Below are 23,419 nucleotides of genomic sequence, written 5' to 3'. Positions count from 1 at the left end.
TCATATTATATTATATTTTAATAAATTGTTTTTTTTTGTCATAAAAAATTTGAGTGCATACAATTATAATTATAAAAGATATAAATTAATGGAATACCCATAAAAATATTAGTTTTACAAAATTATTTAAATTGGATAGTTTACACACCTGGTAGTTTTTTTTTTCTATCACGATTAATGCAATTTCTCCCTTTTTTGTTGGAAATTGCAAAAGAATAAACAAAAATAAAATATAAGAAAAATGCTTTTGATTACGTATCCGACAAGATGTTAGTATAATTAAGACCACTCATATATATTATAACACATTAACACAATACATAGTTACATACAAGCACAAAAATAATATGATTTAGTGTTTATAAAAGGTGTATAAAAAATACAACTTGTAGCGATTATGCATAATGTGGTAAAGGAGAGGTTTGGTTTGGTACATCATGCTCTTTTATAAAATATCATTCTTCATATATAATTCATAAAAAAATGATTTTTGTGAGACTTCAACTTAACATATTTATTATTTTGATTAATTTCACATTTTGTATTTGTTATTGTTATAAATATTTAAACTATATTATGTATACAAAAAATGAATTATTTATATAAAATATATTTTAAAATAAAAATATACATTAAAAATATATGACATAACACATATAGATATACATATATAATTGATTATATATATATATATATATATATATATATATATATATAACATTTTAATTTATAGATAGAAACATAGATTAATAGGTCATTATAGCGCTTATAAACGTAGTTGTGACTTGTGAGTTGTGATAGTAATGATTTACAGAAATACTTGGATGTAAATTAAAAACAACGGTGATATGAATTTATTGTTTCTTTATGGACCTGTTGCTTAATTCTTATTGGTGCTTCTGCTTATGATGCTACTTTTATGGCCATAAGAATGTCGAAAAATTTGACCTTCCATCTTATATTTATTTATTTATTAATTTTTGTTGTTGATAATTTATTTATTAATTTTTATTTTTTAATATCCAAATTTCCGATAACAAGAAAGAAAGAAATAAATAAATAAAAGGAAAATCTAAATGGACATACCCACACTCGCTCTCGTTCTCTCTCGAGTAATCCCTAGCAATCGACGGAGAGACTCACCTCATTCTTTCGACTCTCTTATTCTGCCGCTTCTTTCTCGCCGGCGGTTTTCTCCTCTCTGCCGCCTCAATTTTCCGGTGATCAGCTCCGTTCGCAGCCACAGGTTCCTTTTCTCATTTTTCTATCGCTATATTTAATATTTGCCGTATAATTCAATTTATTGAATCTCTTATTGCCTGCTCTGCATGATCTACTCTGATTTCCCTCTGCATTTTCCTCGCGAGTGGCAAATTCTTCCTTCGTTATTCTTCACGCTATTGATGCATTCGATGATTTGAATTTCGCGTTTCACGTAAAAATTTCATTTTTCCTCTTTGAAATGTTTTGTGCCTGTAAGTTTCCGTAGATATGCGACTGTTCACAATTCCAATTTAACTCGCACTGAACTGCTGGTGCTTCTACTGTGGAATGTAATAACCATTCAGTGGAGATCACTCCATAATTGACTCGCTTCCTTTCACGTTTAATAAATACGACAGAAACATATTAAGTTATTTCTCCCAGTCTCTCTCTGAAGAGCAAACAATCAATGAAAGGAACAGAATTGTGTTGGGCGTTTGCTCCGGTGTTATGATGCTATTGTTGTTGTTATTTTAGTTTTACTAAAGAAGAAAGGCATCGTGTTTAATTACCAAAATATGAATCATGGTACATCTGGGGATGATAGGATATGCTTATGGGATGTAAATTTAAACAAAAATAGGAAGCCGAAGAAGATGCAAGATATAATAATGGAATCTAGACTTTCACTTTGTATATTATTCATGAAAGTTCTCCTAAAAGCAACATGAGGAATGTCCAAAGAGGAACAGTAATTGTGATTCTATCATGTTGCAACCTAATGGTATGGTATACATCCTTGGATATATTGGCATTTTCTTCCTTCAAATACACCCCAAAAAATGCATCAATTGTATGCTTTGGCAAAATTTGTGTTATGTGTAGCATAGGCCAAAAGGAAAGTCTGGAACAACTGTTGAGTTGTTTTCGTGTGATCTCAAGGTAGTGGGTTCAAGCCATGGAATCAGTTACTGATGTATTTATCAAGCTAAGCTGCTTGCATTGCACCCTTTGCGTGCAGCCTTCAAAGTCTCAGAATGCTTGTGCACTGAGCTTTCCTTACATGTAGTTTAGGCAAAAACTGTAAGAAGGATTCAAGGACTATGCTTTAATAGAGATTGTCCTAAGTGGCCTTGTATTTTATATTAAGGGCTTGGCACATGTGATAGGATCCAAAAATCCTGCAAATTCACATATATATTCTTCCCTTAAGAAGTAACAACCTTACAATGCCAAATGGCCAAGAGTATTGCTGGTAATACACATATTAGGTTTAGAAGATCGAGTGTTAGACTTATGCAAATTAATATTTCATTTTTCATGGAGTATCATGATCAATTTGCAGTCTTAATCGATTAGGAGAATAGAGAATAAAATGTGTTAGCATTCCGATAGCACATATTTTCTTTAGCATTTTGATGAGGTATTGGACGGTATCTGGTTTGATGTTTCCCAAGTAACTTTGGGGTCCTTTATAAGATTTACATACATAAAACACAACTTTGAATGTGTTTGTTGGATAATGTATTTTCTGATTGACTAGAGATTGTTATGCAGGCAAAGGGAGCAACAAAGCCTCTGGAATGATTTGTTATGGCCCAACAGTCATCTAGGCTTCAGCGGTTGCTTACTCTGTTGGATAGTATCCTCCATATTTTCCTTATGACTTTCATTTACTGAATTTGTTTAGTATCAATTTTTTCTTGAAATTTTCTTTAACCAAATGTTAAAGCTGGGTCAACCCAAGCGACAAGGTTGACTGCTGCTCGTCAGATAGGGGAAATTGCAAAATCACACCCTCAAGACTTGAACAGTCTTCTTAAGAAGGTATTAATTTTTGAATTTATATTTCTACGTTTGTTGCAATATTGCTCAGTTTTAATATGATTTCTGCATTGTTTTCATTTTATGTCAATCATGCCAAGTACCATGGTATGAAGACTGCTAAAGAAAACTGGTTATGAACTCAGATTGTTTCTATCTCTTTCCTTTTTGTTTGTAAATAAATTCTGTCTTAGGGATTGTTTTATAGTTCTGTTATATTGAGATGAAAGCCATTTTTTCAGCCTAGTACTGAAATTCAATGTTAATTAGAAGAATGAAGCAACAATCAACTCTAGACCTATGTCATAACTCATAGACTGTGTTTGGTTCTGAGAACAGGACAAGGCAAAGGACAGAGTCATAAAAATTAGTGTTATTGTATTTTATTTGGTGATAAACTAGAGCAAATTATGAAAGTTCAATTTACTTTTTTTTTTTTTACATGTAAAAAAATTTAGGAGAAAAAATATAATATAAAAAATATAATTATGAAAATTTAATAAAAATAATGAAAGAAAAAATGAAAAATAAGTTTTGCTCTCTCGTTAGTATCTCTATGTCCTTCCAACATAAAATATACTAATTCAGTGTCTCTGGACATAATACCTTTGCTATGTCTTATTTGTGAAACATGATTTTGTGTTTCTGTGTCCTTGTCTCAGTGTCTTGTGTATGTAAATAAACCAAGCCATAAAGATTGTGATATTATTTTATGAAGTATATCTCCCAGTTGCTTAAGTTGTTAGGTGAAGCTACACAAGTGCTGGTGGTTGTGTTTTATTTATTCCATTGCACTTTGATAGTGAATAAAAATGAAATAAAAATAATGAAAGAAAAAATGAAAAATAAGTTTTGCTCTCGTTAGTATCTCTGTGTCCTTCCAACATAAAATATACTAATTCAGTGTCTCTGGACATAATACCTCTGTCTATGTCTTATTTGTGAAACATGATTTTGTGTTTATGTGTCCTTGTCTCAGTGTCTTGTGCATGTAAATAAACGCAGCCATAAAGATTGTGATATTATTTTATGAAGTATATCTCCCATTTGCTTAAGTTGTTAGGTGAAGCCACACAAGTGCTGGTGGTTGTGTTTTATTTATTCCATTGCACTTTGATAGTGACTGCCTATTATTTGTCGAGTCTGTTTTAACAACTGTTATTTTGGTGATCTCTAGGTTTCTCAATATCTGCGCAGCAAAAATTGGGAGACAAGAGTCGCTGCTGCTCATGCAATTGGGTCTATTGCTGAGAATGTTAAACACACAAGTTTGAATGAACTTACTACATCTGTTGTATCAAAAATATCTGAGAATGGGATATCATGTAGTGTTGAGGATCTTTGTGCATGGACATATTTGCAATCAAGAATTACAGGAAGCTCATTTAGAAGGTAGGTTGTCCTATCAAAGATTATTTGACATTTTATTTTGGGTGAGGTATATGAGATCCACTCTGACGCATAAAAATAGATCAGCCAAGAACAAGAAAGTAATCTGCGTTGGAGCTGGGCTGATCAATTGCACTATTGAATATGCTGTTTGCAGATTTCCAAAGGGAAGCCAAACAAAATCTTTCTGGTTCTACAAGGGCAAAGAGACACCTTTGTAACTTGCAAAAACAGCAGCTAACCAAAGAATTGCATAAACTGAACACTGCCACAAAACGATAACCCCTTGTTTTCACCTAATTGTTATCTTTAACCATGAAAAACTGGCAGAAGTGAAAACATCTACACTTTAATGTGACCTGAAAATGGCTATTGTTTGTTTAAGAATAGATTCCTCCCTATTTTGCATTAATATATTTGTAAAGATATTTATTTGGTTGTTTTTGCTGTTGACAGTTTTGACATGAGCAAGGTGCTTGAATTTGGAGCTTTATTAGCATCTGGAGGACAGGTAAAAATGATGGTTTTTTTCCCTTGACCACTTAAGAATTATGCTTGTTCAAAAGAAGCAGATTTTCTGGCTGGGAAATTAACACAAGTTTTTGCAATGCTAAGGCTTGGTTTGGTAAATCTTTTACTTTTTCGAGAGTAGCTTATGAAAGCTGTCTTTTAAAAGACAGCTTTTTAAAAGCTGTAGCACTTGCATTTAGTAAAACCACGTTAAAAATAGCTTTTAATAAGCACAAACACTACAATTGTGTTTGGTAAAACGGCTTTTAAAAATTAAAAAAATTATAATAAACATATTTATAACGAAGAATAATTTTTTTTCTTTTCAAATTTTAGAGACTAATAATTTAAATATTTATTTGATTTACTCTATATTAATATAAATAGAGTTATCAATAGTCAATAATAAAATTGTATGTAATCCAATGTTAGTATTGATACGTCCATTACCCATCTATATATATTGACTCACTTTTACAAATCACAAAAAATGGGACACATATCTCAAGTAAAATTATATATCTATATTTACATATGTATATATATGTTATTATTATAGTTTTGACTAATGTTCATGAAGTTGGTGTACGAAAATTTTATGATTGGTTTCCATAAATCAGGTCTCTTTCTTCACGTTTTAAAGAATAGAGAAAAACAAACATCTACTAAAAAATAAAAAAACAACGCACAAAAAATAATATAAATAGATGTATTTGTGTTGAAATTGTGAAGATTAGGTTGAAAAATAAAAAATATATGAGGATTGTATTAGAATTTGTGAAGGTTAGGTTGAGAAATTAGAAATATATGAGTATTTCAATGGTAATATAATGACAGGAAATATGTGTGAAAAAATAAATAAAATTTGGTGTTAAAAATTAATAATGGTAATTTTAAATATTTATTATATTAGATTTTTTTTTAATTTTGATAAGCACAAGCCAACTTTGAAAAGCTCACTCTTAGGTGCTTTCAAAAATACCCATAACTTTTAAAAGCCGCAAGCACAAGCACTTGGACTTTTTAATTTACCAAACGCAAAATGAGGAATTTGTACTTTTAAAAAGCACAAGCACTTTTTCAAAAAGCTTTACCAAACTCAGCCTAAATCTGTTTTTTTCCAACATAACTGTTGAGCTAAACTTGCAATTGCTTCTTCAGAAAGTAGTCGAGCAACAGATGACAACATATGCTAACAATACCAAAAAGCAGTGGATGGCTTATTTTCTGACATAATTTGTGTAGTGATTATAAGTGCATATATTTGACAGTAATACTATAGAATTGGCTATTCTTGAGGATTGGGAAAGTGTATTAGAAAATCATTTAATTACCAACCAACTTAAACTAAGGCTATGCAAGGGCCTTCTATTTGTAGAGCAAAATTTTTACAGGGGTTTTTCTTGTGTCTTGGTCCTGGTAATTTGGAATTTCTGTGCTGGTATCCCATAAAAGGTACACATTGTAAGTGTACTCTGTATGCAAACTACTTTGGCTTTACTCCTGTTTTCTTTGCATGCACATATATTGCATACATATTTTATTTCTTGTTCCATTTCAGGAATATGATATTGTAAGTGATAATATAAAGAACCCAAAGGAGCGACTGGTACGCCAAAAGCAAAATCTTCGACGCCGTTTAGGTTTGCAATCTCTTATTGCCAATATTTCATTAATATAAAATCTTGTCCACAATAAGTGAGTAGTAAAATAATGACTTTAACTAGTTTGGTGATTCCTAAACATTTATTTTGGCTCATTTGTTTTGAGTTTTTTCCTCCTTAAGGCAAGAACGTTTTTGTCTCCTCCCTAATGAGTAATGAGGTTAATAGACAAAATTTCAAAACTAGAAAGGTGAACATGTCTTCCCCACTAAAAAGAATTAAAAGGGCTTCTATTGCTTCTTTTGTAAACTAGATGAAAATAAAAAGCTTCCATATCATCACTTTATTGAAGCTGAAATAAATATACTCTATGTACTTGTTCTTGGTGGCAAATGTACACTTTTTCAACACCCAAAAGGTGCTATGGTGGCAAGAAAGTATGGCTGCTTTGCTAGAAACTCAAATGGTACTGTAACCTTGGTCCTTTTTTTAATAAAAAGAAGCTGCTGTAGCTGTCTGATTTTTTTGGTGTGTTCCGTGTTAAACAAGGGATTGATTTACCTGTTGTTGGTACACTCTTAATAATGTACATTGCCCTTCACGTCATACTTTGTAGGGTGCATAAACATATATATTATCACTGTACATTTGATGTGTTTAGCTTGGTTATCATGATGTGGTTCTTTGCTTAATGATGTTTATTTATTCACTTTTGGTTTATGTGCATCTGATTCGATATACCCATTTATGATGTAGGTTTGGATGTTTGTGAACAATTTATGGATATGAGTGATGTAATAAGAGATGAAGATCTTATGACACACAAGTCAGATTCACATCCCAATGGAATAGATCATGGAGTTTTTACTTCTTCTTCTGTGCATAACATCCAGAAAATGGTTGCAAACATGGTTCCTAGTGTCAAATCAAAGTGGCCAAGTGCAAGAGAACTGAATCTTCTAAAGCGCAAAGCAAAAATAAACTCAAAGGACCAGACAAAAAGCTGGGTCGAAGATGGTGTTACCGATCCATCAGGTGCTCAGAATTCGGCTTCGAAAGCCACGTATCCTGAGTCAGTTAATTACAATAAGGTATTCTTATATTTTACTTGTTTATTCCTAGGTGATTTTGATCCCCCCCCTGGGTTATGCTTGAGACAATTATTCCACAGAACTCCTCCAGTCTATTTAATCATTGATGGCAGCAGTTTGTATGTTAATTAATTAACCATTTTTTTTTATGTTGTTATGTTCATATTATTATCTTTCCAGTTGGTACATTCTTTCAAGTAATAAATTTTATTCTGTTCTGGTTTTCGGTAATGTTATCTTTACCCTTGAATCTATACCTATCTTAGTGTGGAATGGGGTACATATAGTAACTACTTTGGTCTTTCTCTCAATTTTATAAAAATAATTCCAAAATGGTTATTAGGTGGAGTTGACCCTGGTCCCTTTAAGTTCCTTACGCATTTTTTAACCTCTGAACTACAGGAACTATTTTTGAATCTATTGTGTTATGTTAAGAGTGGTCAATAAAAATGTGGCTTGACGGGCTGGCAAGTGCCAGTTGTGTTAATGCAAGTTGTTCAGTTTCTTTATGCAATTGCAAGGCATAATTCTGACTATCCCGTTGACGTTTTACATAGGTATTCATGGATGTTAATCATGATGATGATGGCCTTGACCATGATGGGGATGGACAATGGCCTTTCCACACTTTTGTTGAGCAACTTATTATTGATATGTTTGATCCAGGTAAACAATTTACTTCTTTTGTCTAGTTTTAGTACAATTTTGAGAATATGCAATATGAAATGCTTTAGGGCTTTCAATATTTTATTAATGTTCTTCGAATATTTTTTTTTAAATGTTGCTAGTTTGGGAGATCCGACATGGTAGTGTGATGGCACTGAGAGAAATTTTAACACATCAAGGTGCTTCTGCTGGGGTATTGAAACATGACTTACGCTTGGGTGGGAACTTTATGGTCGAATTAGAAGACAAAAGTATAACTATTGAAAAAAAAGAAGACAGTAGTATGTCAAATATATTGAAGAGAGAGAGGGAGATTGATTTGAATATGCAAGTTTCTGCAGATGAGTTTGACTCAAACTTGAAGAGACCAAAACTTGAAAATGTAACATCATCAACCTCGATGGATAGTCTAATTACTTGCAGCAATGAAGGTGATACTAAAATCAGCATTAGTTCTGAAACCTCTGGGTACAATTTACCTTTGGATTGTGTAAATGGGCAATTTAATTGTAATTCTGTTGAGATGGATGTGGTATCTTTCTCTGATGGACTGCAAGATGCATGCAAGGAACCTACTATTGTAGCAGAGCAGAAGGGTTATTCTGAAGAGATTCCCTCCAGAAATCTTAATGTGCTGAGAAATGTTCCCCAGAATTCTGAGCTGATGAGCATGGTTAAAGTTGCCAGAAGTTCATGGTTGCGAAACTCTGGATTTCTTCAAGATTGTGTGATACGCTTTTTGTGTGTGTTGTCACTAGACCGGTATGATATTTTACTCTTTATTTAATAACTTTTTTAAATGTTGCTGAAATTTGATTTTCTGAACTGTTGGTGAAATTTTGTGCTTCTGTCTGTTTCTTCTTTGGCTACTGCTGTTGATGTATAACTGGATTTCTGCTTTGTCTGTTTTTGCTTTGATAATTTTTTGGTTATTTTATTCAGCTTTGGAGATTATGTATCCGATCAGGTTGTTGCTCCAGTGCGTGAAACCTGTGCACAGGCATTAGGTGCGGCATTTAAGTACATGCATCCGGCACTGGTAAATGAAACATTGAATATATTGTTGAAAATGCAGGTAAACATCATTTAAGAGTTCATTTTTTTATATCATTGATATTAATTTACATTGCTTTTGTATTAATTCAACTGCTTTCTTTGTCCTGTTCCTCGCTATGCTGCAACTTCCTTTTATAGTATAATAATTTGACTTATCACTTAAGAATTCTCTGATACATTGGTTTTTAATCTTTATGCTTTGCTGTTGCCTTTTGTTCAGTGTAGACCAGAATGGGAGATTCGTCATGGAAGTCTTCTAGGTATCAAATATTTGGTTGCTGTGCGGCAGGTGCATATCTTTTTTGCCTTCACTGTTCCTTTTACTTGGTTTAACACTCTAGGTATGATATGATAGTTTTGGCACAAGAAATGGTTACTATGTTAGACATGATATGTTTGCCATTGACCATTTTTTCTGAGCAAGATATTCGCTGTCATACGAATCAAGACATTGACTACATAAGCCATTAGGTACTTGTTGCCTATTTTGGTGTTACTCTAGGAGTGTCAAAGGTTGATGACAGTAGCAGGCATTGCAAATCTAAGACTGGAGATAGAGAATTTTTGGTTTCATATTTGAAAATGTAGTCTTCTCATGGAATATGAACACCCAACCATTCCAAGCAATGCTTTGTGCTGTTCTGACTATTGTGTCTTTTACTGCCACCAGGAGTTGCTACCTGACTTGCTTGGACTTGTTCTTCCTGCATGTAAATCTGGGTTGGAGGACCCGGATGATGATGTCCGAGCTGTTGCTGCTGATGCCTTAATACCAGCTTCAGCTGCAATCGTTGCATTGCAGGGTCCAACATTGCGCACAATTGTGATGCTGCTGTGGGATATATTGCTTGATTTGGATGATTTAAGTCCATCCACTAGCAGGTATTTGAATGGCCGAAAATTTTCGTTGTTATATACTTATATTTGCTTGTTTTTTGATTAAATTAAATTGTCATATTCTTGTTTCTATGTAGATGTAACCAAGCCATATATTTTATTCTGCTGAGGGGGTTCTATGCTTTGTTAATTACAGATCCTACATGTGGATGAGCCTTTGATTATATCTGATCTCATTTATTTTCATGTTGCTGATTAATTGCTGTAATTTTATTTATTTATTATTGTATGAATGATGACTTTTTAGTTAATATTGCTGATTAGTTTGGAGAATATTCAGGGAATTAAAGGGTTTATAATTTCAAACAACTTCTCACCAAGCCAAAGGATTGGGCTTTATAGTTCACAGCTTGTAGACATCAGAGCTTAAACTACACCAATACAGCTTATTTTTGCATTACTATATATATTGATGTTAATGATTAATTTATTTATTGTTAAAATATCTGTTTTCAGTGTTATGAATTTGCTGTCAGAAATTTATTCTCAAGAAGAGATGGTCCCAATGATGTATGAAGTTCTTAGATTGGGAGACAACGGAATATCTATTCAAAATGGAGTCGGGGGTGGTGGTGATGATGATGATGATGAAGAAGAAAATCCTTATGTGCTTTCAACGTTGGCACCACGTTTGTGGCCTTTTATGAGGCATAGTATCAGCTCTGTCCGGTATTCAGCAATGCGGACTCTGGTATTTTTCTTTTCCCTTTGATGTTTGCACAAAGTTTGAATCTCATACAATACTCCACGTAACATATTTTATTGTACAGGCTTTTGTTTTTTTTTTTTAAATTTATTTTATATTCTTTTCCTTCACAAAAGGCAGTTTTAGTGTTAGTGGTTTATCGTAAATTTTCTACTTGCAGGAGAGGCTACTTGAAGCTGGATATAAGAGAAGAATGTCCGAGTTGTCTAATGCTTCGTTTTGGCCCTCTATCATATTTGGAGATACCCTTAGAATTGTATTTCAGAATCTGCTATTGGAAACAAATGAGGATATTTTGCAATGTTCAGAGAGAGTGTGGAGTCTCCTTGTTAAGGTATTTCATATGATAAAAGGTTATAGCTTAGAAATGGCTTTGACTAAATGTTCCCAACTGTTTACGTCAACCCTATTGCTTGTCATGCTCCCATCAAGATTGTGGCTTAAAAAGAAACAGAGTCTTTTATGGCTGAATTTGGCATTGTACAGAGGCCTAGAAAGGTGGTCTCATTATTTCTCATACTCGCTGGTCGTGTAAGTAAGGACGGGCATATTACGAGGACTTCATATATTGAGAGAAATAAGTATAAGAAACTAAAGACTAAAAACATATATGCATGAGATTAGTGCTAATTTCAATTGTGATAGTTATCAAGATGCTGTCAGTATTAGACTGGACATTCCTTGATTTGGAAATGTGCTACTGTGATTGTTATTAGAATACTATGGTTGGATTGACACACTGATTTGAGTTGGAGTTTGATATATGGTTTTGGTTCCAACTTCTGCTTTCTGTGATACCTCTACATTTTAAATTTTCTAATGGTGTTTCAAATAGTCATGATGATTCCCTTTTTTCTAAGGAGTCTTCCTGTCTCCTAAAGTGGTCATTTGGGTATTTCCCCTGCATCTATCCTTGTTTGCCTTTTATACTTTCTCATCTATCAAATTGGCTGGCTTGTTTTCAGTGTTCTGTGGAGGACTTGGATACTGCTGCGAGATCTTACATGGCTTCTTGGATAGAACTTGCTTCTACACCATTTGGTTCAGCATTAGATGCCTCAAAGATGTTTTGGCCTGCTGCATTTCCAAGGAAAAGTCAATTTAGAGCTGCTGCTAAAATGAGAGCTGTGAAGTCTGAATATGATTATGGTGGGGATTTTGGTCTTGATTCTACAAAAGGATCTGTTCCACAAGAAAGAAATGGTGATGCTGCTATGGATTCAGTGAAGATAGTTGTTGGTGCTGATGTGGACACATCTGTTACTCATACACGGGTGGTTACAGCAACTGCATTGGGAATTTTTGCCTCTAAGCTGCCAGAGGATTCTTTGAAGTATGTTGTTGATCCACTCTGGAGGTCTCTAACCTCTTTGTCTGGTGTTCAACGTCAGGTATGAGTTTCTGGTTTGTGTACAATGAACTTACACCCAAGCTATCCTTCATTCTCTTTTTTCCACCATTGATATTTTCTATTTGTATTTAGGTTGCATCTATGGTACTCATTTCTTGGTTCAAGGAGATTAAGAGGACAAATTCATCCAAAAATCTTGATGGCATTCCTGGAGCCCTCAAAGATTGGTTGCTGGACTTGTTAGGATGCTCTGATCCTGCATTGCCTACAAAAGATTCACTTCTTCCATATGCTGAACTTTCAAGAACTTATTCAAAGATGCGTAATGAGGCTGGTCAATTGCTAAATGCTATCAAGTCTTCTGGTATGTTTGATGAGTTATTGTCAACTACCAAAATTGAGTTGGATAGCTTGAGTGTGGATGGTGCCATTAGTTTTGCATCAAAAGTTCCAGCAGTGTGTAATGATAGTTCTCTGAATGAGTCCTTGATAAAGAATACTTTAGATGATATAGAATCCACAAAACAGAGGCTCTTGACAACTTCTGGCTATTTGAAATGTGTGCAGGTTTGCTTCTCATGCTTTCTTTATTCTGTTTAACTGTTTATATTAACATTTCAATTTTTTGTGGCCAATATATTTTTGACTTAATTAGTTCTGCTTTATGTGTTGTTTTTGCAGAGTAATTTGCATGTTACAGTCTCATCTGCAGTTGCAGCTGCTGTTGTTTGGATGTCTGAATATTCTTCTCGGCTTACCCCAATCATTTTGCCTTTGATGGCTTCAATCAGACGAGAGCAGGTGCTTGTTTAAGTTTTGACTGTTTCTTTCCTGTATATACTCGTTCCATGTTTAATTTGATCATAATATGTATGTGTTATCTCCCCAGGAGGAAATACTGCAAATGAAGTCAGCTGAAGCACTTGCTGAGCTAATATATCATTGTGTTGCTCGTAGGCCATGCCCAAATGATAAGTTAATTAAAAATATATGCAGTATGACATGCTTGGATCCTTCCGAGACCCCTCAAGCTAAACTCATTTGCTCCATGGAGAGTATTGATGACCAAGGTCTTCTGTCGTTTGGAACTCCTGTGAGCAAACATAAATCAAAGGTCCATGTTTTGGCTGGTGAAGATCGATCAAAAGTGGAAGGGTTCATAAGTAGACGTGGGTCGGAATTAGCGTTGAGGCTTTTGTGCGAGAAGTTTGGTGCTTTGTTATTTGATAAGCTTCCTAAGCTGTGGGATTGCCTTACTGAGGTGCTTAAACCTAGCTCCTCTGAATCTCCAGCAGTCACTAATGAAAAACAAGCTACTATGGCTGTTGAGTCTATTAGTGATCCCCAGATATTGATTAACAATATTCAGGTTAGTCTCATCATTTTCTACTTGTGAACTTGCTCATTACATGATATTTTTGCTACATCACTATTTGTATGAAGCTGAATTACTGTTTTATAAGATGGGATGAGCTTATCAAGAGAGATGCCTCTTTTTGGAAAGAGTGATATTAATTTGTTTAGGACAGAACACTGGAAACAAAGACAACAACTGATAAATTGAATAAATTCTTGAAAATTTAGCCATATTTGTTTGGGTCAGTTTTTACTGTTTTGCATATGATATTCTGCTTAATATGCAGCATGTATTTCTTGTAGGTGGTACGATCTATTGCGCCCTTGTTAAATGAGGAGTTAAAGCCAAAATTATTGACACTTCTCCCGTGCATTTTTAAATGCATTCAACATTCTCATGTTGCAGTTAGATTAGCTGCTTCACGCTGCATCACTTCCATGGCCCGGTCAATGACTGTGAAAGTTATGAGTGCTGTGGTTGAAAATGCTATCCCAATGTTGGAAGATGCATCATCAGTTCATGCTCGTCAAGGAGCAGGCATGTTGATTAATTTTCTTGTTCAGGGCCTGGGGGTAGAGTTGGTCCCTTACGCTCCATTGTTGGTAGTTCCACTTCTAAGGTGCATGAGTGACTGTGATCAGTCTGTCAGGCAGAGTGTGACCCATAGTTTTGCTGCTCTTGTGCCTTTACTTCCTTTGGCACGAGGCCTTCCTCAACCAGTTGGATTGGGGGAAGGTATATCTAGAAATGCTGATGATTTGCAATTTTTGGAGCAACTGCTTGACAACTCCCACATTGAAGATTACAAGTTATGCACTGAATTGAAAGTCACATTGAGAAGGTAAATTGGACTTCATTTTGGAGGCTTAATATTTTCATCATTCCATTCTGAAACAGTTTGTGAAATATAAAATCTCATCAGGTTTTGGTAGGGTTAGTTTCTGCACTATAAGAAAACTTTTTATGACCGAGTCCAAGTGATATATGTACCCTGAAGTTGAATTTCTTCACTTCAGTCTATGTTTAGAGCCCAAAAGGCTTGCATGGAGGTGCATGCTAGACATAGAGATCATATATAAGCCTTTACCCAAGAATTTAAGCTTTTTGGGGAGTTAGTTATTAAAATATGCATTGACAGCTTTGCCCAACTTGAAAACATTGCATAATTATGTTTTAGATCTTCTCATAGCTGCTTATCTCTTCCTTTCCCCTTCTCCCTCTCCCTTTTTTTTTCAAGGGATTCTTCATGTTGAACATTTCAAGACAAACATGAGATTGAGATCTTATGTTGTATACAGTTTCACTTCATCCGTTAAACGACATTCTTCTCACTTGATCTTCATTTAAACCCCAATTTCTATTTTGTAAATTTATGATAAAAAAAAACATTAAGATGTGCTCATAATTGTTCATTTTTGTTATTGTTATTACTAATATTATTATGCTTCCAGGTACCAACAAGAAGGCATAAATTGGTTAGCTTTTTTGAAACGTTTCAAGCTTCATGGAATTTTATGTGATGACATGGGGCTTGGTAAGACGCTTCAGTCATCGGCTATTGTGGCCTCTGATATTGCTGAGCATCGAACTCAGTCTGGGAATGGAGATCTTCTACCATCTTTGATTATTTGCCCATCAACCCTAGTTGGACACTGGGCCTTTGAGATAGAGAAATATATTGATGTTTCAGTTATATCTTGTCTTCAGTACGTTGGTTCTGCTCAGGACCGAATGATTCTTCGAGATCATTTTTGCAAGCATAACGTCATTATAACATCATATGATGTTGTCCGTAAAGACATCGATTATTTGGGACAGCTTCTGTGGAATTACTGCATTTTAGATGAAGGGCATATAATCAAGAATGCTAAGTCCAAAGTTACACTTGCTGTAAAGCAGTTAAAAGCCCAACACCGCTTGATATTGAGTGGAACTCCAATACAGGTTGGTGTGGTGATTTTCTGTTCTCATTAAAGGTAAACATATCATTACTAATTAAATAAACACACTACCTCTTTTTTATTTTGTTTTTTGCAGAATAACATCATGGACTTGTGGTCCCTTTTTGATTTTCTAATGCCTGGATTTCTTGGAACAGAGAGACAGGTAAAATTGTGATTCCTTTACCAAGGATTAGGAGTTTGATGCTTTCTTCCTCATTCTTCATAGTTAAATTAAATTTTAGCACATGGAAAAAATGGGCCTATGCTTATCCATGTTTAAAGGCCAAAGCATGTGGGTGTGTAGCAGAGGTATAAAACAATTCTTTGGCTTTATACCTAATATTTTATTCTCTTAAATTGATTTGTTTCTTGATATTAGTTTTATACTTTTATCCTTTTTCTTCACCACCTTCTCATTTATCAGTTCATACACTAGCACCCAATTTTCAATACCTTCAAAAGTTTTGTACTCTTGCATCTGTTCAAATTAAGTAAAATATTTGAGTGGATTATGTTCTTTTGATTTGACAATATCTGTATTCCCCTCACGATATTATGTTGCCTCTAGGGTTAGTTTGAGATTTTAAAGAGTCTCTTTCAGACATCATGTAGATATCTAGCTAGACCTTTTCATAGTGGTAATGCTTTATCTTTGATTGCCAAACCATTTCTGCGTTTTTATTAATTGTTGTCACAACTGGCATACATTTAATGTAACATTAACAGTTCCAAGCAACATATGGAAAACCGCTTTTAGCTGCTAGAGATCCAAAATGCTCAGCCAAAGATGCCGAAGCAGGAGCACTTGCTATGGAGAGATTGCATAAGCAGGTGATTGATACCTTCTGTTGCATTATTGCTCTGCGAATATTTTGGTCTTTTTTGACTTCTAATAGATGTTCTTTTATCCTCTAGGCTATGCCTTTTCTCCTTCGTAGAACAAAGGATGAGGTCTTATCTGATCTTCCGGAGAAAATAATTCAAGACAGATACTGTGATTTGAGCCCTGTACAATTTAAACTCTATGAACAGTTTTCTGGTTCTCACGTAAAACAAGAAATGTCATCTATTGTGACAACGAATGAGTCAGCTGGAGCAGAAGGAAGCAGCAGTTCAACTAAAGCATCTTCACATGTTTTCCAGGTAATTTGATTTCTTTAATTATATGACAGTTATTGCTTCAACAGTTTTCATTTTTGTTGACCAACAATTCATTTCTTGCTTCAGGCACTTCAATACTTGCTGAAGCTGTGTAGTCATCCATTGCTTGTCATCAATGATAAGGTTTTAGATTCACTTTCGACCATCCTCTCCGGAGTGTTACCGGGTGTTTCTGACATCATTTCAGAACTTCACAACCTCCATCATTCGCCAAAATTAGTTGCTCTTCAGGAGATTCTTGAAGAGTGTGGAATTGGAGTTGATGCTTCTGGTTCTGAGGGTTCTGTTAACGTTGGGCAGCACAGGGTATTGATATTTGCTCAACACAAGGTTATTACCTAGCTTTCTTGAGGCCTAATTTCTTGCTGAATTTTAGTATATTACATAGTATGCTGATTTCCCTTCCACAATGGCTTGTTTGCAGGCTTTTCTGGATATAATAGAAAGAGATTTGTTTCAGACACACATGAAAAAGTAAGTTTCTGATCTAGTCATCCTGTTACTTTCAATGAATTGGCTGTTTTGGTTCTCATGGTTGTTTAAAGCTTTTAATGAAGAAATTTCACCTGTTTTTTGCATCCCGAAATCAATTTTGATTTTTTATTATAACTGATGGTGACTTCCATTCTCTGTTTTTCCTTTTTATGTTCTAAGTGTTACATACTTGCGGCTAGATGGATCAGTTGAGCCAGAAAAGCGTTTTGACATTGTCAAAGCATTCAATTCAGATCCTACCATTGATGTCTTACTGCTTACAACACACGGTAAAAAAGTTTACACCTCCATGTACTTTTTGATCTACCATTTCCTCTCAGGATGGTTTTTTTTTTTTTTCCTAAAAAAAAAATTTATTGACTTCTCTATCTGCAGTGGGTGGGCTTGGTTTGAACCTGACATCTGCAGATACCCTTGTTTTTGTGGAGCATGACTGGAATCCAATGCGAGATCATCAGGTAATTATTATCCAACTTGTGCTTTCTTTGGGTTTTCCTTTCTAGTTCAGTATCACATTAATATTTGGGAGCTGAAAATCCAAAATTAGACATGGGATTAAGCTTTTCCTCATTGATCTTTTTATAAGGTTTTCATTATAAACTCTAGTTGTAAGTAGTAGTTATTTTCAGCATGCTTGTATTGATGAGTGAACATATATCCTGTATTAAGGGAAGATTTTTTTTGTGCGATGACAACGGATATCCTATATTAATAACCCTGCAGGCCATGGATAGAGCGCACAGGTTAGGTCAGAAAAAAGTTGTTAATGTCCACCGTCTAATAATGCGTGGTACTTTGGAAGAGAAGGTTATGAGTCTGCAAAGGTTTAAAGTGTCTGTGGCTAATGCTGTGATTAATGCGGAGAATGCTAGCATGAAGACTATGAATACGGATCAGTTGCTTGATTTGTTTGCTTCAGCAGATACCTCCAAGAAGGTATTATGATTACCCCTCGTTTATACCTGCAAGTATATGCTTTTGTTATTCCAACTGTCAATTAGCGTGATTTATAGTTCTTTTCATTGGTTTGTGTATGATAATCGTTAATATCATCATTTAACAATGTTACTGATAGGGTTCTTCTGCCGGGAAGAGTTTGGAAAACAACCCTGAAGGAGACGCTAAACTAGTAGGTACCGGAAAGGGGCTGAAAGCCATACTTGGGGGATTGGAAGAGCTATGGGACCAATCACAATACACAGAAGAGTACAATCTAAATCAATTCTTAGCAAAACTAAATGGTTAATTAAGTCAGAGGAGTGTACATATATCCAACGACTACAAATTTTGGCATTGTAACATCTCATTTTTTACTCCTCCGTGCCCCCTCTCCCTTTTTCTCTTTCTTTTTCCTCCTCCTCGTCCCCCTCCTCTTTATTATTATTTTTTTTCCCTTTTCGGGAGTTGCTTTGTGAACACCCCCAATGGCAGGCATGTACCCTTTGGTGGTTCAGTGATGTGTAGAGAAATGGAATAGTGACGGCTTCTGGGAGGGGATGGAGTCCCATTAATTTTTGGAATTTTGTATATATACAATCAGTCCTAATGATAATTATAGTTTTAGCCTTTGTTAACACGAATTACCTTGCATTTTTGCCGGATTGTTTTAAAGCTACCAGCCTACCAATACCAAACCACAAATTAGTATAAATCAGTCTTAAAACTCAGCTGTTAGTCATAATTCGCCGCTAATCAACAATGACGGCTATTCAAAGTTATTGTTTTAATATTTAATTCGCATTCTCGTGCTATGTAATGTAACTACCAAAAATTAGTTGGCGTATATTCCGATTCTGCATGCTGACATTGTTGGATTTGGATTCTCTAAATTTTGAATTTCACTTTAGAGAGTAAAGTTTGATCTCTCACCCTTAAATGGTTTTTCTCTTATATTTTCTCTTGGTCCTACCTATAAAATAAATAATGAGAGATTAAATTTTACTCTTTAAAGTGAAATTCAAAATTTAGAGAATCCAAATCCGACATTGTTAAGTTACTTAAAGTATAAATCTTAATTTTTTCTTCTCAAGTATTGAAAATTTCAAAGTTTTAGGTTTTTAATATTTTTTTTCCGTATTTAACAGTTTAATAAGTGTATATTTGTTAATTGTTAGTACTGTTATTTTTATTAATAAATTTAAAGTATTTAATTTTTAATTAACGTTAGAGCAAACTACCAAAAGTGTTCCAAAAGATTTAAATGCAGATAGAAATATTTCTAAAAGTCTAAAATGATAAAAAAAAAACACATTAAAAAGAATTTAAAAACATGACAATAAAACACTTTTCATTTTCTAAATAACAAATGATTTTTGTATTGATAAATAGTTTTTGTATTTGATTTTAATTTTGTAGAAGTATTTGGACAATTATTTAAAAAGGTATATGCAAAAAATTATAATAAAATATAATCCTTAAAACTTTTTATTTCTTAAGATATTTTTTGGCCATTCAAAAAAAATAGCAAAAAAGAATTTGTATTAAAATATCAAAATTTTAAAGACAGGTTTCATTTATTTCAGTGTGATTGAAAAATTGTATTAAACTTCTATTTCTAAAGTCATTTTCAGAATATATATATATATAATATTTTATTAAATTTGTTATGTTTTTAAATATTTAAAAAATATTTTTATCAATTTAATCTTTCGAAAATATTTTTACCGATGTTTATTTTGGTGATTTACTGTAAAAGTTGAAGCCGTCTCACTTTAAAAATGGTTATCCATATAGAAAACTAGAAAAGTATAATTAATTTTGTTGTATACAGTGTTTCATCGAGTACTGTACGATTGGATCCTGATAGTTTACATGTGTATTGAGATTAAAAAAAAAAAAGAAGGAATTATTCATATTCGAATACATATTTTTCTATCTGATAATTATATAGCAGGTGAAATGAATTACTATGTAAAAATTATAAATAGAAGGATTAATAATAGGCATATTTTTGGATTAGCGAGTTGACTACTTGATTCATTTAATTGCTATAATGAATTCAAGACTTAAACTTTATTTTTTGGTGTCTAAGACTTAAACTTTGTTTTTTCCGACGAAGGTTTTGTTGAAATTCATCTTTTCCGACAATATATTATATATTAATTTTGGTAAAAAAATTATTAAAATTACCCACTAAAATTAATTATTAGAATAGAATATAATAAAATATAAAAGATATATTTTATATTAAAAATAAATTAAATTATACATATATTTAATATTTATATAGAGATATAAAGGGGCTAATTTGAAAGCAAATTCTTGGTCTCCACGTCGCATTTTTTATTATCTATTTATGGGTATGCGCATACAGTGGGTTTTGAGATGTAAGGGGAGGGGAGAGGAATTAAAACGGGATAATATGGATAGGAATGCGCGGCAGTGAATCATAGAAATAGAAATAGAAATTGGAATTGGAATTGAAGCCATGAGCGTCAACATGGTGGCAGTGGCGTCCATGGCCACTCCATCCATCACCATCAGCTTCACTAATTCCAAATCACTTTCTCTTTCCTCTTCTTCTTCTTCTTCTTCACTTCCCAGCTGCTGGCCTTCTTCTAATTCAACTCTTCGTCGTCATCCTTCTTCTTGTGCCCTCACTCTTCGTTGTGGCGCCGCCGTCTTTGCCTCTTCCTCTTCCCCTTCCATTTCCCCCAATTCCAATTCAAGTTCCATGGTATCATTCTATTCTAACTATTTCAATTTCTATCTTCCTTTTCATCAGGTGATCCTGTAGTTGACTTTGATTTTCAGATTGTGGCCGCGCTTGGAATCGATGCACAGCCTGAGCGTGATTACGAGCCTCTTCAGGTTATGATTTCGGGTGCTCCTGCTTCCGGAAAAGGCACTCAATGCGAGCTTATCAAACACAAGGTTGGTTCGTTCCCCTTCCCTCTTTATTATGATTATTATTAATCCCTTTCTTCCTTCAACGCTTCACTTACTCATTACTCGTATGTGATTTGTGTAGTACGGTTTAGTGCACGTTGCTGCTGGTGATTTGCTTAGGGCTGAGATCGCCACTGGCAGTGATAATGGAAAGCTTGCTAAACAGTATATGGAGAAAGGTCAACTTGTTCCCGATCATATTGTTGTCATGGTAATGCTACCTTCTTATTTCTCTTCTCTCGTTATTCATGTTGTATGTATGTATGTATGTATGTATGTATGTATGTATGTATGTGGTTGATGTGGGGTGTGTGTGTAGATGGTGAAGGATCGTCTCTTGAAGCCTGATGCTAAGGACAATGGTTGGCTTCTCGATGGATATCCGCGGAGCTTGTCTCAGGCTACTGCCCTCAAAGGATTCGGCTTCCAACCTGATATCTTCATTCTTCTCGAGGTATTCTTTCATTTCTTGCTTTCTTTTTGTTTCTTTGGCTTCTAGTGTTCTATAATTATGACCCTGATTCCCTCATAATCATAAATGCCCTTACTAGTTCTACATAAAGCAGTTTTTTTTTTTTTGTGATGTTAAAAAAGGGGTTTGGAAAAAAGAAAAGGGGGGGGGGGGGGGGGACAACTTATTAAGGTCAAATATTTATATTCAGCATAATATATCATATTCATTCACAAAAATTTGTCCAAGGTTGCAAGCTCACAAGTAATCTTTTAATTTGAAGTTCTGGACCAACCATATTAATCATCACTTCCATCAATTGTGTGAATAACTGCAGTGTTGTCTTGTGGAGATCCCTTGTACTGATATAAATACTAGGAGCCATCAGTTGTATATGATAATTTATGATTGAATTTGCAGGTTTCTGAAGATATTCTTGTCGAGAGAGTAGTAGGGCGGAGATTAGATCCTGTTACTGGAAAGATATATCACTTGAAGTATTCTCCTCCAGAGACAGAAGAAATTGCAGCACGGCTTACCCAGCGTTTTGATGATACTGAAGAAAAGGCATGAATATTTAAACTATCATGTTGATTCTGTAAATATCCCACTGTCCCCCCCCCCCCCCCCCTTTTCCTCCTCCTCTCTCTTCTGTGTGTAACTAAGTGCAACTAAAAGTTCTTTTCCTTCATTGATTTAGGTAAAGTTGCGATTGAACACGCACCATCAAAATGTGGAGGCAGTGCTTTCAATGTATAAAGATATCACCGTTAAGGTCTCTCTCTCTCTCTCTCTCTCTACAGTATAAGATTGAGTATCCATACTTCAATGGCAGTCATCTTCTTATGGACTAACTTATCCTGTTCAAAACAACTTATAATCGGAAGTTCCTGCCAGAGCTACTATCTCTCCTAAAAAAAGGCAACTCCGAATAGCATATCTTCTCAGGAGACTGAAGACAAAACTATATTGACTTCTGCATATATGAAATAATTAGTAACATTAACATAATGATGCATTCGAATATTCTTGTGCATTCTGATATAGTGATATTGGAATATCTAGATGAAAACTGATTAAGAGTCCTAGTCATCTTAATTATCCTCTTAATTTCTAAATGAAGAAAGTTTAATTTTTATCTTTTTTATGTTTTCAAAAAATAACATATATATTTGAATCTTACTTATTTTAGTATTAGTAAGATAAATTAGGACTCTCAATCATTACTCGGATGAACACTAGCTAATATGCTCATATGATTTTGTTGCTTTTAGATTAACGGAAATGTCTCCAAGGAGGAAGTATTTGCTCAAATTGACAGTGCACTTACGAGTCTTTTGGAACAAAGGAAGGCTGCATCAGGATCTGTGGCCGCTTAGATTAGCATCTTTTGACATTTTGATCTATCCTGACGTCCTGCTCTTGGTAACGGATTTTATGATTTATTTATATAATGACTTAATAAAAGACTTCATGCAAAGTAGGCTGCCCGTAAAGACTGATTGGTTAAAATTGTCTCATGGCTTTGCATCCTTTGTAGAAAGCATTGTGATTGGCTACAACCATACATGAAGACTTGTGATCATAAATTGCACGGTATGCTTTGGAAGTTTACTTTCTAAGATAGTGGTTGAAGATTTTTTTTTTTTTTAAATTTTGAATGCAATGAGCCAATGAGGAGCATGTAAATGGAGGATTTGGTAGATTATGTTTGTTTCCGGTTGTTGTTTGGTTGGTATGTTGTGTCCTTTATCATTTTCTATAGATTAATTGATGATTGAATGTATTTGTTCGACCAAAAGAAATAAAAAGAAATCATTTGTTCGA

General features: G+C 34.2%; 2 protein-coding genes across 2 annotated transcripts; both read left to right on the top strand.

Annotated features, from left to right (window-relative positions):
• The first annotated feature begins 896 nt into the window (after positions 1-896).
• On the top strand, positions 897-18,833 carry LOC112789492 (TATA-binding protein-associated factor BTAF1). The gene is made up of 29 exons (XM_025831420.3): positions 897-1,246; positions 2,761-2,845; positions 2,936-3,030; positions 4,205-4,419; positions 4,873-4,927; positions 6,488-6,569; positions 7,287-7,621; positions 8,179-8,287; positions 8,410-9,049; positions 9,230-9,362; positions 9,564-9,632; positions 10,014-10,225; positions 10,697-10,931; positions 11,107-11,280; positions 11,912-12,337; positions 12,430-12,864; positions 12,979-13,098; positions 13,187-13,666; positions 13,957-14,495; positions 15,106-15,598; positions 15,692-15,760; positions 16,324-16,428; positions 16,513-16,740; positions 16,825-17,088; positions 17,183-17,232; positions 17,413-17,522; positions 17,629-17,711; positions 17,977-18,189; positions 18,329-18,833. The coding sequence occupies exons 2-29, from the start codon at positions 2,797-2,799 to the stop codon at positions 18,497-18,499; spliced, it is 6,189 nt and encodes a 2,062-aa protein (XP_025687205.1). The 5' UTR covers positions 897-1,246; positions 2,761-2,796; the 3' UTR covers positions 18,500-18,833.
• A 1,669-nt stretch (positions 18,834-20,502) lies between these two features.
• LOC112789491 (adenylate kinase, chloroplastic) lies at positions 20,503-23,419 on the top strand. The gene is made up of 8 exons (XM_025831419.3): positions 20,503-20,929; positions 21,007-21,126; positions 21,224-21,352; positions 21,461-21,595; positions 22,013-22,159; positions 22,293-22,367; positions 22,867-23,017; positions 23,133-23,419. The coding sequence occupies exons 1-7, from the start codon at positions 20,681-20,683 to the stop codon at positions 22,969-22,971; spliced, it is 960 nt and encodes a 319-aa protein (XP_025687204.1). The 5' UTR covers positions 20,503-20,680; the 3' UTR covers positions 22,972-23,017; positions 23,133-23,419.

The sequence above is a fragment of the Arachis hypogaea genome, chromosome 3, assembly GCF_003086295.3.
Source record: "Arachis hypogaea cultivar Tifrunner chromosome 3, arahy.Tifrunner.gnm2.J5K5, whole genome shotgun sequence".
Lineage (NCBI taxonomy): Eukaryota > Viridiplantae > Streptophyta > Magnoliopsida > Fabales > Fabaceae > Arachis > Arachis hypogaea.
The sequence above is the reverse complement of the archived record's forward strand: the minus strand, read 5'-3'. Positions and strand labels throughout refer to the sequence as shown.